Source organism: Prionailurus viverrinus, unplaced genomic scaffold (assembly GCF_022837055.1).
Source record: "Prionailurus viverrinus isolate Anna unplaced genomic scaffold, UM_Priviv_1.0 scaffold_45, whole genome shotgun sequence".
Classification (NCBI taxonomy): Eukaryota; Metazoa; Chordata; class Mammalia; order Carnivora; family Felidae; genus Prionailurus; species Prionailurus viverrinus.
The window spans coordinates 3,821,176-3,838,203 of record NW_025927610.1 but is presented as its reverse complement, the minus strand read 5'-3'; the positions used below and the strand labels follow the sequence as shown (position 1 = coordinate 3,838,203).

Below are 17,028 nucleotides of genomic sequence, written 5' to 3'. Positions count from 1 at the left end.
GTATCTTTTTGAGTTAGTGTTTTTATTTCCCTCAGATAAATACTCAGAAGTGCAATTGATGGATTATATGGTTGTTCTATTTTTAGTTTTTTGAGGAACCTCCATATTGTTTCCATAGTGGCCACACCAATTTACATTCTCACCAACAATGCACAAGGGCTGCTTTTCTCCACATCCTCATGAACGCCTTTGTTATTTCTTGTCCTTTTAAATAATTTTTTAATGTTTATTTTTTTGAGAGAGAGGAAGAGAGACAGCATGAGCAGGAGAGGGGCAGAGAGTGAGGGAGACACAGAATCCGAAGCAGGCTCCAGGCTCAGAGCTGTCAGCACAGAGCCCAACGTGGGGCTCAAACCCACGAACGGAAGAATCATGACCTGAACCGAAGTCAGTTGCTTAACTGACTGAGCCACCCAGGTGCCCCTATTTCTTGTCTTTTTGATGGGAGAGTGTTTCTTAATGTACAGATACTTAATATTTAATTTACAAATATTTTAAGATTTTTTTTATCACTTTCTAAAATTTTTTTTTCTAGTTACAGGTCATTTCCCACTTAATAATCCATTCTGAAAATCCATTGTTTCATGCTAAAACAGTAACTGGGGATCTATTTTCCATTATTTTAAATAGAAAACCATGAGGATGCAATTCATATCATGCTCAAGCCCCCAATCAGTTTCCTAAAATGTAGCTACATATAGCTAAGTGTCTACATTTGCTATCATGTTAAGATACAAGATGCTTAAAATTGGTTCCTGGCCATCAAATAGTTAATATGGTTACGAACAACAGTTGCTCTGTGTCTTTTCTCCTAGATTTTAAAAATAGAAACTTAAAATCATTTTAAGCCTTTGTACCTCTCCAAAATAAACACTTAAAGCTATAAATTTCTCTGTAAGGTTTATTTTCACTGTATTTACAAAATTTCATATGCTGCATTTTTATTATCATCCAGTTTGAAATATTTCCTGCTTCACTTTTTGGCCTAGTAGTTGGTCCATCTTGATGAACATTCCATGTGCAATAGGAAAAGAAGAAAAACTGTAGTTTCAGCAATCATTTAGTGTGATATCTTATACCTGTTGATTAGGTCGAAGTAGTTGTCAGCCAGACCTTCTATATCCTTACTGATTTGTTTGTCTACTTATTCTTTCAATTACTGAGAGGATAGCTACAATTTCTAACTATGATTGTGGATCTATGTGTTTCTCTCTTAGATCTGTTAGTTTTTGCTTCATGTATTTTGCATTTCTATGCAATAATAATGAGGTAGCAAAAAAGATACATTAAGAAAACAGTTCCATTTCCAACTGCACACAAAAAAGTTACACACCGGGGCGCCTGGGTGGCTTGGCCGGTTAAGCGTCCGACTTCGGCTCAGGTCATGATCTCATGGTCCGTGAGTTCGAGCCCCGTGTCGGGCTCTGTGCTGACAGCTCAGAGCCTGGAGCCTGTTTCAGATTCCGTGTCTCCCTCTCTCTCTGCTCCTCCCCTGTTCATGCTCTGTCTCTCTCTGTCTCAAAAATAAACGTTAAAAAAAATTTTTTTTTTAAGTTAAACACCTACAAGTAAATTCAGCAAGGGAGGTGAAAGACCTGTACTCTAAGAATTGTAAGACATTGATAAAAGAAAGTAAAAACACAAATGAAAAGATATACCACGCTCATGGATCAAAATAATACTGTCAAAATGTTCATATTACCTGTCCCCAAAAATCTACATATTTAATGCAATTCCTATCAAAATACCAATTGCATTTTTCACAATACTAGAACAAATAATCCTCACATGTGTATAGAACCACAAAGGACCATGGGGTGCCTGGGTGGCTTGGTCGGCTAAGCATCCGACTTCGGCTCAGGTCATGATCTCGCAGTCCGTGAGTTCGAGCCCCGCGTCGGGCTCTGTGCTGACAGCTCAGAGCCTGGAGCCTGTTTCAGATTCTGTGTCTCCCTCTGTCTGTGACCCTCCCCCGTTCATGCTCTGTCTCTCTCTCTCTCAAAAATAAATAAAAACGTTTAAAAAATTAAAAAAAAAAAAAAGAACCACAAAGGACCTCAAACAGCCAAAGCATTTTAAGAAAGACCAAAGTTGACATATCACAATCCCAGATTGCCAGATACATTACAAATTTGTAATAAAAGAGTATGGTACTGGCACAGAAACAGACACATAGATCAATGGAACAGGCTAGAGAACCCAGAAATAAACTCAAGCTTATATGGTCAATCTATCACAATGAGGCAAGATTATACAATGGGGAAAAGACAGTCTCTTAATAGATGGAATTGGGAAAACCGGACAGCTACATGCAAAAGAATGACACGGGACCACTTCCATACACCATACACAAAAATAAACCTAAAATGGATTTAAAACATGATTGTGAGACCTAAAACCATAAAATTCCCAGATGAAAACATTGACAGTAATTTATCAACTGTAGCAACGTTTTCTCTGGTTATGTCTTCTCAGGCAAAAGAAACAAAAGCAAAAATAAATTATAGGGACTACACCAACTAAAACATTTTGCATAGCAAAGTAAACCATCAACAAACAAAAAGGCAAGCTACTGAATGGGAAAAGATATTTACAAATGATATATCTGATAAGGGCTCAACATCCAAAAGATATAAAGAATCATACAACTCAATCCAAAAAAAAGAAAAAAAAAGGTTTTAAAATGAGCAGTGGGCTTGAACAGATGTTTTTGCAAAACACAAATACAGATGGCCAACAGACACGTGAGAAGATGTTCAACATCGCTAATCATCAGAGAAATGCAAATCAAAACCACAGTGAGATATTGCCTCACACCAGTCACAATGGCTAAAATCAAAAATACAAGAAATAACAAGTGTTGGCGAGGATGTGGAGAAAAGGGAGTTCTCATGCACTAGTGGTGGGATTGATAATTGATGCAACCACTGTGGAAAATATGGGGTTTCCTCAAAAAATTAAAAGCAAATACTGTACGATCCAGTAATTCCACTACAGGGTATTACACAACAAAGACAAAAAACTAATTCAAAAAGATATATGCACCCCTATGTTTATTGCAGTTTATTTGCAATAGCCCAGATATGGAAGCAACCTAAATGTCCGTTGATAGATGAATGGATAAAGAAGATGTGGTATACACCTCATGCTAATCAGAGTGGCTAAAATGAACAAAACAGGAGACTATAGATGCTGGAGAGGATGTGGAGAAACGGGAACCCTCTTGCACTATTGGTGGGAATGCAAACTAGTGCAGCCACTCTGGAAAACAGTGTGGAAGTTCCTCAAAAAATTAAAAATAGATCTACCCTGTGACCCGGCAATAGCTCTGCTAGGAATTTACTCAAGGGATACAGGAGTGCTGATGCCTAGGGGCACTTGTACCCCAATGTTTATAGCAGCACTCTCAACAATAGCTAAATTATGGAAAGAGCCTAAATGTCCATCAACTGACGAATGAATAAAGAAATCGTGGTTTATATACACAATGGAATACTACTTGGCAATGAGAAAGAATGAAATACGGCCTTTTGTAGCAACGTGGATGGAACTGGAGAGTGTTATGCTAAGTGAAGTAAGTCATACAGAGAAAGACAGATACCATATGTTTTCACTCTTATGTGGATCCTGAGAAACTTAACAGAAGACCATGGGGGAGGGGAAGGGAAAAAAAAGGTTAGAGAGGGAGGGAGCCAAACCATAAGAGACTCTTAAAAACTGAGAACAAACTGAGGGTTGACGGGGGGGTAGGGGAGAGGGGAAAGTGGGTGATTGGCATTGAGGAGGGCACCTGTTGGGATGAGCACTGGGTGTTGTATGGAAACCAATTTGACAATAAATTTCATATTAATAAAAAAAAGATGTGGTATATATACACAATGAAATATTACTCAGACATAAAAAGAATGAAATTCTGTTATTTATGGCCTACGGGTTACTAAGTGAAATAAGCTAGACGAAGACAAATACCATATGACTTCATATGCAGAATCTAAAAAACAAAACAACAACAAAAACAAACAGACTCATAAATACAGAGAACAAACTGAAGGTTGTCAGGGTGGGGGAGGGGTTGGTGTAGGGGTGTGTCAAACAAGTGAAGGAGATTAAGAGTACAAACTCCCAGTTATAAAATAAATAGGTCAAGGGGATGAAAAGTACAGCATAGGGAATATAGTCAATATAATAACATCCAGTGACAGATGGTGATACTTACTGTTGTGAACATTACATAATTATTAATTGTTGAATCACTATCTTGTACATGTAAAACTAACGTAACGTATGTCAGCTATACTTCAATAAGAAAAATTTTTAAATAACTTTTATTTTTTAATAAATTTTTTAAATGTTTATTTACTTTTGACAGAGAACAAGCAGGGGAGGGACAGAGAGAGAGGGAGACAAAGAATATGAAGCAGGGTCCAGGTTCTGAGCTGTCAGCACAGAGCCTGACACGGGGCTCAAACCCACCAACTGTGAGATCATGACCTGAGTCGAAGTCGGAGGCTTAACCAACTGAGCCACACAGGTGCCCCTAAAAATTTTAAATGACTTTTAAACCTGTTATTAGACATGTATACATTGATATTTGTTATATCTTCCTGATATATTTACTTTATATCGTTATGAAATATACCTCTTTATTTCTGGTAATACTCTGTCTTAAAGTCTATTTTATCTGATATTAACACTGCCACGCCAACTTTCTTTTGATTAGTGTTTGCATATAACTTCTCCACCATTTTGATTTCAATCTACTGTGTCTGTATTAAAAATGTATTGAAGGCTCTTATAAATGCAAAACTTAGGTCCTGCTCTTCTATCCAGTCTAACAATCTCTGCCTTTTAATTTGGAATATTTAGGCCATTTACATTGAATGCAATTATTTGTAGGTTGGATTTAGAGCTGTAAGTTCTCTATTTGTTTTCCTTTTTGTCACTGTTATTCTATTTCTTTCTTGCCTTTGAATTAATTTCATAGTTTTTAGTAGTACATTTTATCTTCACCATTGTCTTTTATTTTTTAAAAAATGACTGGCACTATCTTTTAGAATAGTTCTGAGTGTACAGAAAAATTCATTGGAAAGTGCAGGGAGTTCTCATATTACACTCCCCCACACATAGTTTCCTCTATTAACATCTTCCAGTAGTGAGGTACACTTATTATAATTGGTGAGCCAATGTTGATACATTATTATTAGCTAAAGTCTACAGTTTACATTAGGGTTCACTCTTTGTCTTGAATATTTTATTAGTTCTGAGAAATGTGTAATGACATGAATCCACCATTATATCATTTATCATTATATAGAATAATTTTACTGCCCTAAAAATCCACTGTGCTCCACACATTCATCCCTCCCTCCCCAAAACCCTGGAAACCACTGATCTTTTTACTGTCTCCATAGTTTTTCCTTTTCCAGAATGTCACACAATTGGAATAATACAGTATGTAGCCTTTACAGACTGGCTTCTTTCACTTAGCAATATGCATTTAAAGTTTCTCCATATCTTCTCATGGTTTAGCTCATTTCTTTTTAGTGCTGAATAACACTCCATTGTCTGGAGGCACCAGTTTCTTTATCCATTCACCTACTGAAAGCACTCTTGGTTGCTTCCAAGTTTTGGCAATTATGAATAAAGCTGCTATAAATATCTGTAACTGGCCAGTGTCACTTAGCGAGAATTCAGCTCCACTTCCTGCCATGAAGATCTTGGGACACAGTGTGCAGCTACATGCAGGGAACTGAGAGGAGCAGGGTGAGATCCCTAATATTGGTTGTGCAGAGACCCACAGAGCCCATGTCAGGAGAGGGTGAGGACCCGGGAAGGGAGGCCTATATGAAAAGAAATCCTGGATTACTTGGCATGTTTGGACACATGAACATCATGTTTTCATTTTTGTCAAAAGCTGGGGATGAGTTGGCCACAGGTTCATGGAAAACGTCAGTCAGTTGTTAATTTCAAGGAAAACAAGAAAGATAATGAGGTCATGGAACACTGTATACTTCACCAGTGGATGATGTTTATGATCTTAATAAAGTAGAATGCTGGTTTTGGGAAAAAAAAATCCAGAACTATTGGCATTGTGAAGAGAAAAGGTCGTGCGTTGAGTTGGGAGTGCCAGGAGTCTATCCCAAAGTTCAGTAATAAGAAGTCAGTAATCACACCCAAAATGGGAATAATCAGAATAGCAGTGTACTCATTGTTTCCCATAAATACAGAAGCATATTACCAAAGAAAGGGCTGCTTATGGGGGTGGAAATACAGAGTAGGAGGGCAAAACAGTAGTAAAACTGACTGAAATGATGCATTATTAGTTTGATTGAACATTGAAATATAGATGAGTGTAATTTACCACAGTAACAGATTAATCGAGAAAATAAACGACTATGATGATGAGAGAAAAGCACTGATGGAATTCAATACCAATTTATACAAAACTAGACTAAAAATAGAAGAAAACATGCTTAGAATATTAAAAGATATCTAGCAAGAGCCCAGGCAAGCCCCATACTTAATGACTTCAGTCCTGTCATCCCCACCTCTATTCAAGTTTGTGTTGGAGATCTTAGGAAGAACACTTGGGTGGTGGGGGGCGCCTGGGAGGCTCAGGTGGTTAAGCATCGGACTCTTGATTTTGGCTCAGGTCATGTTTTCACAGTCATGAGATTGAACCCTACATCAGGCTCTGTGCTGACAGCATGGAGCCTGCTTGGGATTCTCTCTGTCTCTCTCTCTGTCGCTCTCTCTTTCTTTCTCTCTCTCTCTCCACCCCTCCCCAAATAAACAACAAAAAGCTTCTTACTAAAAAAAGAAAAGAAAAGAAAGAAAGAAAGAAAGAAAGAAAAGAGAGAGAGAGGTGGGGGGAAGAGGAGTGAGGGAGAGGGAGGGGAGAGGAGAGGGGACACTCGGGCCAGAAAACATGGCAGAGGGTTTGGAGACCAAGAAACAAAACCATCAATAATCACAGATGATATTGGAAATTGGTTATTAGAACTGAAAAGAAATGTTTGCAATGTTGCTGGGTACAAAATCTGTATACAAGATCAGTAGTAGTCTTTAAACCAAACAAGTAGATAACGTAGTTTTCAAAAAGAGCATTGACAATAACCACAAAACTTGAAATGCATCTCAGGGAAAATCTGACACAAGTCATGCAAGGTTTTTACAGACAAAAATATGGAGATTTATTGACAAACATATAGGAAGACGCAAACAAGTGAAGAGAGAGACTTACTCAAGGATGGATGAACGGGCTCACAATTGTTGGGGTGGCATTCACCCAGATTAACATGAAAATCCAGTGTGGTTTCGTTCCGCACCCCGGCAAGGCTCTGCATGCCAAGCGACAGTCTCATCTAATATGCATGTAGAAAGGGCCAAGAACAACGCAGAAGAAGGCACTGAACAATCAGTACAGACACCTCTCTAGTAAAGGGTGGAAATGCAAGTGAGGACACAGAGACACCATTACCCAACAAAAAAGGAGAAGACAAAGCGAAGGGGTGCTGAGATGGGGACCTGGGGCCATGTGCTGCTGGGGGCTACAACTCTCTGAACCCGCATCTCCACACCACACGGTGCAATCACACATGGGTGTGGGACCTACGGAAACAGGAAGACAGGTAAAGCATTTTCCTTGCCCTGTGGACTATGAAAGTGAGAGAGGACATGATCCAGGAGTGACTTACTGCCATTTGTCCGCACAGTGGAATCAGTGGGACACAATGTGTCAGAGGAAATATGCCACAGGCACAAGGAGCACCACAGATCAATCTCAGACACATAATGCTGAGTGCAAGAAAGCACATTACGGGAAGATCAAATACAGTATGATACCATCATGTGCAGTTTAAAAACATGCAAAAACAATACTGTATCCTGTGCGTGGACACACACTTTTGTGGTAGGACAAAAATAGGGCAACGGTCCGCAACCAGCTTGAGTGAAGTGTGGCCAGAAAGACGAGGCGGAGGCTCTGGCTGCTCCCGTAATACATTACAGTTAATAGATGTTACCTGTATATATTTAAGAGTCAAAGAGAAATGTGGACCGAACATGGGAAACAACACTTTAAAATCTTGAAATTTGGGGTTTTAGTTTGACGTTTGATAGCAGCGCACACTGAATCTCAATGCTGATACGTGTGTGTTCTTTATATGCAACGCTTTGTGTCTAACATTTTCCTCAATCAAAATAAAAGAAGCATGCAAGAGGCTGCTCTAAGACTCTCCACACGCAGCTACTGGGCATTTGAAATGCAGCTGGTCCAAACTGAGATGTGCTCTATGTATAAAATACAACCAGATTTCTGCACTTAGCGTGGAAAAAAAAAAGAAAGAGAGAATGTAAAATCTCTTTGCCCTCCAGTTCCCCCAAGAGCAAGCACAGGCACTCGAATCAGGGTGAGTGGCAGGTTAGGGAGTGTGGGGCACCCTCTGGAACCCCCAGCATCTGGCCCAGCTGACAGTTGTTGAATGAAACACCGAATGAGGTGAGTTAGCAGAGTGCTGAGTTGAAGAGCTCGGAGGTGGGTGTGTACAGGGCACGTAGGACAGGGTTCCGGGGGTGGGTGGTGGGAGTCACTCAGTCACTCAGCCAAGAAGGGGAAGCTGTGAAATTTGTGGCAAAGGCTGAGTTCAGGGTCCTCAGGGACCCAGAAGAGGGACGTGAGCAGGTGGCTGGTTATAAGCACCCAGGGGTCAGAAGGGACATGGAGATTGTCACACTACCCACCCTGTGCCTGGGTTTACAAAACTCCCACAAATGCTGCTTAGAAACAGAAAATTGGTCCTGCCTTGCGGCTGGACTGAGTTCAGATGGCAGTTCTCACGCCGGCTCTAACCTGGGCACAGAACCCAGTTCCCCAAGTCTCAGCTTTCCCACCTGTAAAGCCATCGTTCTCAAGATTAAAGGAGGCAGTGAAAGCAAAGTGCCTGGCCCATGCCAAGCACTCCATTCAAATTAGCCATTGATCAGGTGGTGCCCAGGCCACCCACAAAGATGATGGTGTGTGCCCAGGTGAAGTTTGAAAATATCCAAAAACAATACTGTATAGTGTGCATGGACGGACCCTTGGAATCCCGGGGGCTGGCCTGCAGTCTTTATAAATGCTTGTTGGTTGGGCAAGTGAGGACAAGACCCCCGGCAGCTGGCGGGGCCGTCTTTCCCCCAGCCTCAGGCTGGACCAGGTCGGAAGAGGTGAGGGAGGCGGCAAGTGGTGGCAGAGCTCATGCTGGGAGTGGCTCCACCGTGGAGAACCAAAGTCACGCACTTAGGGAAAAATAACCTGAGTTACACCAAATAGGCAACAGGGACCCTCAGGGGCACGCCCCCGGGGACAAGAAGGGGGAATACAGAGCAGACGCTGTCCTGCAGGGGAATCAAGGAAGGTCTCAGCAAAGGTGATGTCCCAGCTGAGCCAGGACAAGAGGACACAGGGTTGGGGGACAGGGGATGGGCACTCTTACAGAGGCTGGGAGGTGAGAGAGCAGGCAGAAAGAAAGCTCCTAAGATGAACAAGATGGAGGCTGACCCAATGTCCTGCAAAGGCCCTGGGGTAGAGGGGCCTACAGGGATTCCTGCCAGAGGGAGAAGGTCACCTTCAGAATAGCCTGGGATCCTGAGGCCTTTGTTTCCCAGAAGGACTGGCAGCCCCTCCCCACCTCCCAGGCACTGAAGCCACTCCTGCCCCAACCCTACACGGAGAAGAGAATGACATGTGCCAGTCTGGATTTGCAAAATAATTCAGTTACTGTGGCTGTTACCTCAAAATATTTGCAAATAAACCAAATATAACTTATTTTCAGAAAGCATTTCCCCTTGGGCAATTAATTTTAATGTTTCAGCTTTTTTTAGAATATTCATCTGGAAGATCTATTCAGCTCCGTAAATACCCATGGTCTGATGAGGGCTCCAACGGCTTTATTCCCCAGCAGCACATCCCAGGGAGGGAGTGCCTGTCCTCTGAGGTCCTGAGCAGCTAGACCCGCACAGAAAGGCTTGAAGGCTTCCTGCAGAAAAGAATGAGCAAACCACAAACCTGAAATGAGCTCTGCACTGAGTTCAAGGTTTGTCCCCCAAAATTCTGGTCCACACAGAGCGTGGCCTTATTTGCAGGTCACGCTGGATTAGAGCGGGCCCTAAAGCCAATGAGAATGTCTTTGTAAGACACACAGAAGGGCACCCAGAGACAGAGGAGAGGGCTGCACGAAGGCAGAAGCAGAGATTGGAATGATGAGTCTCTAAGCCCAGGAGCACCAAGGAACACCAGCATCCACCAGAGGCCGGGAGAAAGGTCTGGAATCGATTAGTCCTCAGAGCATCCAGGAGGAAGCAACCCTTGCAACACCTTGATCTCAGACTATGAGAGAATAAATATTTGCTGTTTGAAGCCACCCAATTTGTGGTACTTTGTGACGAAAGCCACAGGAAACGAATTTGAGCCCCAGGTACCTGAGGTGGTCCAGGCCCCCACTACCAGCCCCATACTTGGCTCCAGAGACACAGCCTCCTTCCTCAGCCAGTCAGCACCACAGCTGGTTCTGCTGTTCCACTGCACACCCAGGATCTGATGTTTGCCACACTATTCATTCAAAGGGCCCTACCAGATAGGAGCCCCTCGTCAGACTGTCCCCAGGCCCTGATGGATCACAGAGAAGGCTGCAGGGTCAGGCTGGGCTGGGTCCATGAGATTTTGCTTCCCTTCAGGAACAGGGCAGTTCTTGAAGGCCAGTTTCTTAGTAGGACAGCACAGTCTGTCCCGTGTTTTAGGGAAATGTTGCATCAGGAGTAGAGGCGAAGAAAGAAATCAGGCTGGTGGTTTAGGAATAGGGTAAGGACCACAGCAGGTGCACAAGGTCAAAGCTGGGGCCTGAGTGTTGGGGAGAGGGGCAGGTGAGGTGGGGCACCCCTCCAGCAGCCGGGGCAGCCTCTGTCCACCCACTTACCTGTTCTGCACATTCCTGGTAGACCTGGCCACACTCAGGCACAGTCTTCAGGGCCAGGACAAGAGCCATGCAGAGACAAGGCATAAAGGATTGTTGGCACGTTTAAAGGAGTGTGTTGTGCTTTCACACAGATTTTATTGACCCTAAAGCGGCAAGACATATTATTGGCATTCTGTTGAGGATAGATGGCAGATGAAAAGGCAAATCAGAGATCAGGGCTTCTCTAGGTGAAATTCTCATGTGTAAATCGATTCCCCTCAAAACATGGAGATTTTAAGAAAACTATTAGAAACACGGCTCTGTGGTAGGAACCACCAGGCTTTCTCCTGCCACCCCAGGAAGTCCTTGGAGAACTCAGATTGGGGACATGACAATATATGAATACTATTTTCCTAGGTTAATTTTTTTCCCATTTTGTTGGTGTTTTGTTACTGTGTTAAAGAGTGGCAAATTAAGCAGATATTGGATCATCTGGAAAGTAAACCAGTTGACATTAGGCTGTGGCCTCTGTCTCATATAAAAAACAGGTACACAGATATATAAAGTTCGCACATATCTTTATGCCAGAATTCATTTTTCTTATGGTCTCTATCATTTATTAATGTTCTTTCTTGATGAGAAAGCAGTGATTTGAGGGTAATAATAACCTTGAGGGCCCCATGGGACAGCGTGGCATGTAGCAGCCCTTGCTCAGCGGGGGAGTAGACCTCAAAGTGACCCAAAGAGGTCAGCACCAACCAAGCCGTGGCAGTGTCTGCACAACAGGGACCCATCTAGGCACCTAGGAGGTCAGCCTGCCCCACAGCACTCGCACGGATGCCAGAGCACCTCTGATGTGGCTTGCTGTGCTGTGCAGGCATCCAGGTAAGGGGTCACCCCGCTATCTTCCCCGGCACATGACAGAGTGTGCAGGCCTGCGTGAATCTCTGCACCGCGTGCCTACCCTCCACGCTGCAAGGGGACGCGCCAGTCTACAGTCGGGCCTCTCCAACTCAGACAGATTCTACCCGGACACCCCAGGCAGGGCTGCTGGCCTGGCCCTCAGACACTTCTCATGAGGCACTGTATGTGTGTGTGCTTGCGTGCGTGTGTGTATGCCCCACACAGTGTGTGTGTGCATGTGCAGACATATACACGTGGAACGTGTGGGCACTTATTCCTACACATGCATGCATGTGCATTTGTCCTTGTGTGCACGTATGTTCACTCGTGTGTGCCTGTACTTTTGTGTGCATTCACGCACCCGCACGTGTGTGTGTGTGTGTGTGTGTGTGTGTGCATGTTCAAGGCTTCTGCCTGAACTGTGTCCTGACACCAGCCAGGAGTAAAATCTTTATCACCAGCAGTTTGATCTTCATCACAAACACTATCTGACTGGTTTTTAAAATTAAATGATTAATTGACTTTCAGTCAAAACTTCAGTTGCATAGTTCAGATTTGTGTTGCCAAGGGCAGAACACCCCCTCTGACCAAAGAAAGTCCTGTAAACCCAGATGCCTGAAACCCTGGGAGGGCCTGTTTAGCAATCTAAGAAAACATGCCTTGTTTGGTGGCTACCCCCTGTGTTATCTTAGTTAAATTATTCCCTTAAAAGTAAACAATCTTTATGTTTAAAATAATAACTTACAAACTCAGCATTAAGTCATGTAACAATGCTAAAATGTGTTTAGTTTAATTCCGGTACTTTGTCATAATCATAAACTCTTGATCTGGCCTCCACCAGGCCAGACGTTCGTTACTTATTATTCTGAGAGGCAGAGTAAGACCCATTTTAGGAAAGTTCCAGGAACTGGCACTATTTTCTAGAGCACAAAGAATCCATTTTAAACAACTAAAACTTACAGGAAGTAGAATGGACGTGAATAAGAAGTGAGGGCCGCGAGGCGGAGCCCCGCAGGGGCAGGAGTGGTCCCGAGGAAGTCACTCCTAACTGGAAGGAGGTTCAGTAGCTTCCTAATTCTCCACTCATTTCCCTGAGTACTGATCTTTGGAACAATGTGAGTTTGGGGAGACTCGATTTTATTTCCTCTCATAAACTCTAAAAAATAAAGCCCTGGCATCCCACATCATTATATCAGCCTCAATAAAGTAGAGTTGACAATATCCGTGGAGTTAGACACACTTGCATCTTTAAAAATGTCATCTAGTCCGTTGGGCATGTAGAAGTTTGCCAGGGGAAAAGCAGCTGCCTGTACACCCCAGATGCTCCCTGCTGCCCTGGCCAGATGACCACCCAGATGGCATGATGCTCCTGTCGGGCTCCTGTGCTGGCCCCACCCACCTCACCCCCTTCTGCCTTCTGTTCCATCTCAAGAAATGTCTGAAAGTTGAGAGAGGTCACTGATTTGGATTGCAAATTTGAAAGATTCATAAGGCATATGACATTTTAAGCTGTACAAACCATGTAAGATGAAACACTTCAGAAAACAAGAAAGGTACTGGGAGGTCTGACATCTTGTGTCCATGCTGCCCACGTGTTTGCTCTGCTGGGGTGGTCCTTGCCTGGCGGCCGTCTGCAGGAACCCACCGTGTGCCCGTCTATCCAGCGCACAGTGGCCTAGCCACCTCCACTGGGTGAGCTCTGGGGGGTCAGCCCTGCAGCTGCCTACGAGGTCTCTGCTCCGGGAGTGGAGAGCAGCCCTGCTCAGGAAGCAGGAAACACCTGGCAATTCCTTCTTGATGTGACTTAGGTAGGTGGGGAAAAGTATCTTAAAAGCCACTTTTGCTGCCACTTATCACATTTCCTGCTTAGGTTGATGACCATCGGGCCGGTGGTACCAGGGCAGGTGATGGGCCGGGCTGCAAGGACCAGCGGTGGGACTAGTTGAGCCATGCCCTCAGCCTGGCTGAATCCCGAGGCTGAATATGGACCAGTATCTGAAGAGGCCTGTGGTTCAGAACCTACTAACTTGGCCGTGAATCATCCTCTTTCCTCAGGCAGCATCAACATAACAAGGAGATCGCCATGTTACAATAGCAAGGATCAGGTGCTGACCGGCGACAGGTCCCCTCCACTCCTCTGCATGGAAGCCGGGCCTCCTCTCTCCAGCAGCCTCCACTGCAGCTGGGCAGCCCCGCCAGGTCCAAGCTGGGGTGGGGGCCTTGATTGTCTAAGTACAGGAGACTGTGGCTTTGGGCAAGGAACGTGGAGCTGAGGAGAGGTCTTATCCCAGAGCTGGCACCTGGAAACTCCACCTCCATCCCCGAATCCGGCTACTTTCCCACAATCAGAAGTGAACCCCTTTACGCTGCAAAGACATTACACATTATTTGTTTATTATCACCTAAAGTGTGGTGCTCACCCCTGGCAGAGCACTGGGTGTGTCCCTACCTCCTTTGGCGGGAGGCACACACTATTCAGGTCAGGGTGGGGCAGTGCCGCTCTTCCGCTACACTATTCTGCTCCAAGCACCTTAAGAATCATCGGCACACCTCCCTGGCGCCACAATCCCAGCACGTGGGGTTGTGCTACCTTTTGCCCGAGACTCTGAGCCTGCTTGGCTCCCAGCCAGGCCACCAGACTGGATGGAAACGTATTTTGCCGTCACCGAGAATACATTTCATATTGTGCGGGTAAGCATCCTAAGGATTTAAAAGCATGACCTTCACATCCATTAAGGCTATTTAAGGGGTGTATTTTAAATGAAATGCTATAATATGCAAAAATTACCAGATCACTGAATTAATCAACAGGAAAATAATCTTTGCCAGAAAAAAACTATGACTGTGATTTTCCAAAATAGGATTGGATTGTTCATATATACTAACCAAAAATAAGCTCAGCTTTGCAGTAGAAACCCCACCGCCAATTTCCAAAAAAAGAAACGCTTGGGACCTGGTACACACACAGGGAAGTTAACTGCAGGAAGAGGTTGGATGGAGGCAACCGCCCAGCAGAAAACTCCAACTCAGCGTTTGTCTGACCAGGTCCAACCATTGGCCCCAAAGCGGGTTGTGTGTCGACACCCTCTAACTCCAATTTGATGAATATCTCCAATAACATAGCAATTAATTTAATAAAGGAACTAACCAATTTTAAATTGCAATAAATTTACCAAACATTTTCACTGTTTATGGAGAGCTTTACAGTAAGAAAGTATCAACAAAAGCAGGCACATCCGTGTACAAAGTGTCGCTTGTTGGGTGCGTTTTCACTTCTGCCATTCTGCTCCTTCTGTCCTCTCCGCGAGGGTTCTTCCTCCCGCGAAATCACCCTCTCTTTCTGAGCTCTCACCCTGGACCGGACTTTGCCAAAGAGAAGTGCGATGGGGGCGAGGCAGCCCCGAAACATTTATTGTAAACTTTAAAACGGAATCCGGATACGAACAGACACAGAAAAGAAGAGAAACCTCCCAGACACAGAAATGGTAATACTGGAGGCCCAGTCTCTCGGCGAGGGGCCCTCAGCGACGCGAGGCCAGTCCACCCCTGAAGGTGCATCTCCGCGGCATGTCCACGGCAGGCCTGGTCCTCGCTCGCGGGCGGCGGGCGGTGGTCGGCCGGGGAGGCCCGCGCCGGCTGGCGCGCCGTCCGTCCGTCCGTCCGTCCTTCCGGGGAGGGCCCCGGGGCTCAGCAGGCCCGGCTCGGCTCCCAGGGGCGCGCGGCCTCGCAGGGCTGCCGGCAGCAGTAGGGGTAGGAGGCGTTGAGGTCGGGGTCCGAGGGCGCGTACCCCGGCAGCTCCACCGACGGGTGCCCTCCGCAGCACACCTCCACACCCGCCTCGTCGAGCGCGTGGAAGACGCCCACGTTGATGTAGGAGACTGCGTGGTGCGCCCCGAAGCCAGCGCAGTCCCCCGGGGCGGCCACGTCCGAGTCCTCCGGGGACAGGATGGAAGCGTCGCTCGGCCGCGGCTGCAGCCGCCGACCGCGCCGGCCCCGCCGGCCCCGCCGCGCCCGGGAGGCTGGCGGCTGCGCGCGGAGCCCGGGGCCGCCGCGGGGCCGCGCCAGGGCCCGGGCCGCCCTCCGCCGGCCGCGCCGGCCGCGCCGCGCCTGCGACGCGCGGTAGTTCTTGACGAGCAGGAGGCTGAGCAGGCCCAGCAGGCACTCGAGCGAGTTGAAGACGGTGGAGAGCACCAGGCCGCGCTGGTAGTCCTTGAGCTGGCGGCACTTGGCCGACGTGGCGCTGTCCAGGGTGCTGCGGGCGCGCGGCGCGCCGGGGGCCGGGCCGGGGGCGGCGGCGGCGGCGGCGGCGGCGGGGCCGGGGGCCGGCGCGCGCGGGGGCAGGCAGTAGTGGGAGTACTTGCGCTCCACGAGGGACACGGTGTCGCCGTCGATCACGGCGCCCGCGAAGGCGCTGAGGACCCCGAGCATGAAGACGAGGACGCCGAGCAGCAGCAGGTTCTGGCTGCTCCCCGGCCCCGAGGGCCCGGCCGCGGCCCCCGGCTCTCCCGGCGCGGCCTCGGGAGCCCCCGCCGCGGCCGCGGGGACCCCGAGCCCCGGGCCCGGGCCCGACCCCGCGAGCGGCGCGTCCCGGGGCCCGCAGCAGAGCAGGGCGGCGCCGAGCAGCGAAAGGCCGGCGGCCAGCAGCAGCCCCGAGTAGAAGGCGCCGGCGGCCGCCCCCAGCCGGAACGGCTCCCCGCGCAGCTCCGAGCCCAGCGAGAAGCACTTGAGGCCGACGGCGGCGGCGCTGAGCGCGCAGGCGAGCAGGAGGCAGGAGGAGAGCGCGGCGCAGGCCCCGCGGACGCTCCACTTCATCCTCCGCGCCCGAGCCGGCCCGCACCCCGCGCGCCCGCCGCCGCCGCCGCCCGCCGCCGCCCCCGCCGCCTGCGCCTCCTCCCGGCGCCGCGCGGCCGGACCGCCGGCCTCCTCCTCATCCTCCCGCGTCCTCCCGGGCCCGCGCCGCCGGCGCCGGAGTCCGCATCCTCCGCCTCCCGCCGCCGCCGCCGCCGCCGCCGCCGCCGCCGCGGCCCCGCGCCGGGAACCGATGCGGCGCGGAGGACCGCAGGGCGCGCGCGCCCCCTCCCCAGCCCGCGGCGCCCCTCCCTGGACGCTCCACTCCCCCCACCCCACCCGCCGCCCCGTGCGCCCGGCCCAGGCGCCGCCTTCCCCCGCCCCCCTCTCCACCCTCAACCCC

General features: G+C 47.6%; 1 protein-coding gene across 1 annotated transcript; it reads right to left on the bottom strand.

Annotated features, from left to right (window-relative positions):
- Positions 1-15,524: 15,524 nt before the first annotated feature.
- On the bottom strand, positions 15,525-16,649 carry TMEM271 (transmembrane protein 271). Its single transcript, XM_047847154.1, has one exon. It carries the CDS (start codon positions 16,647-16,649, stop codon positions 15,525-15,527), a length of 1,125 nt encoding a protein of 374 aa, XP_047703110.1.
- Positions 16,650-17,028: the final 379 nt, after the last annotated feature.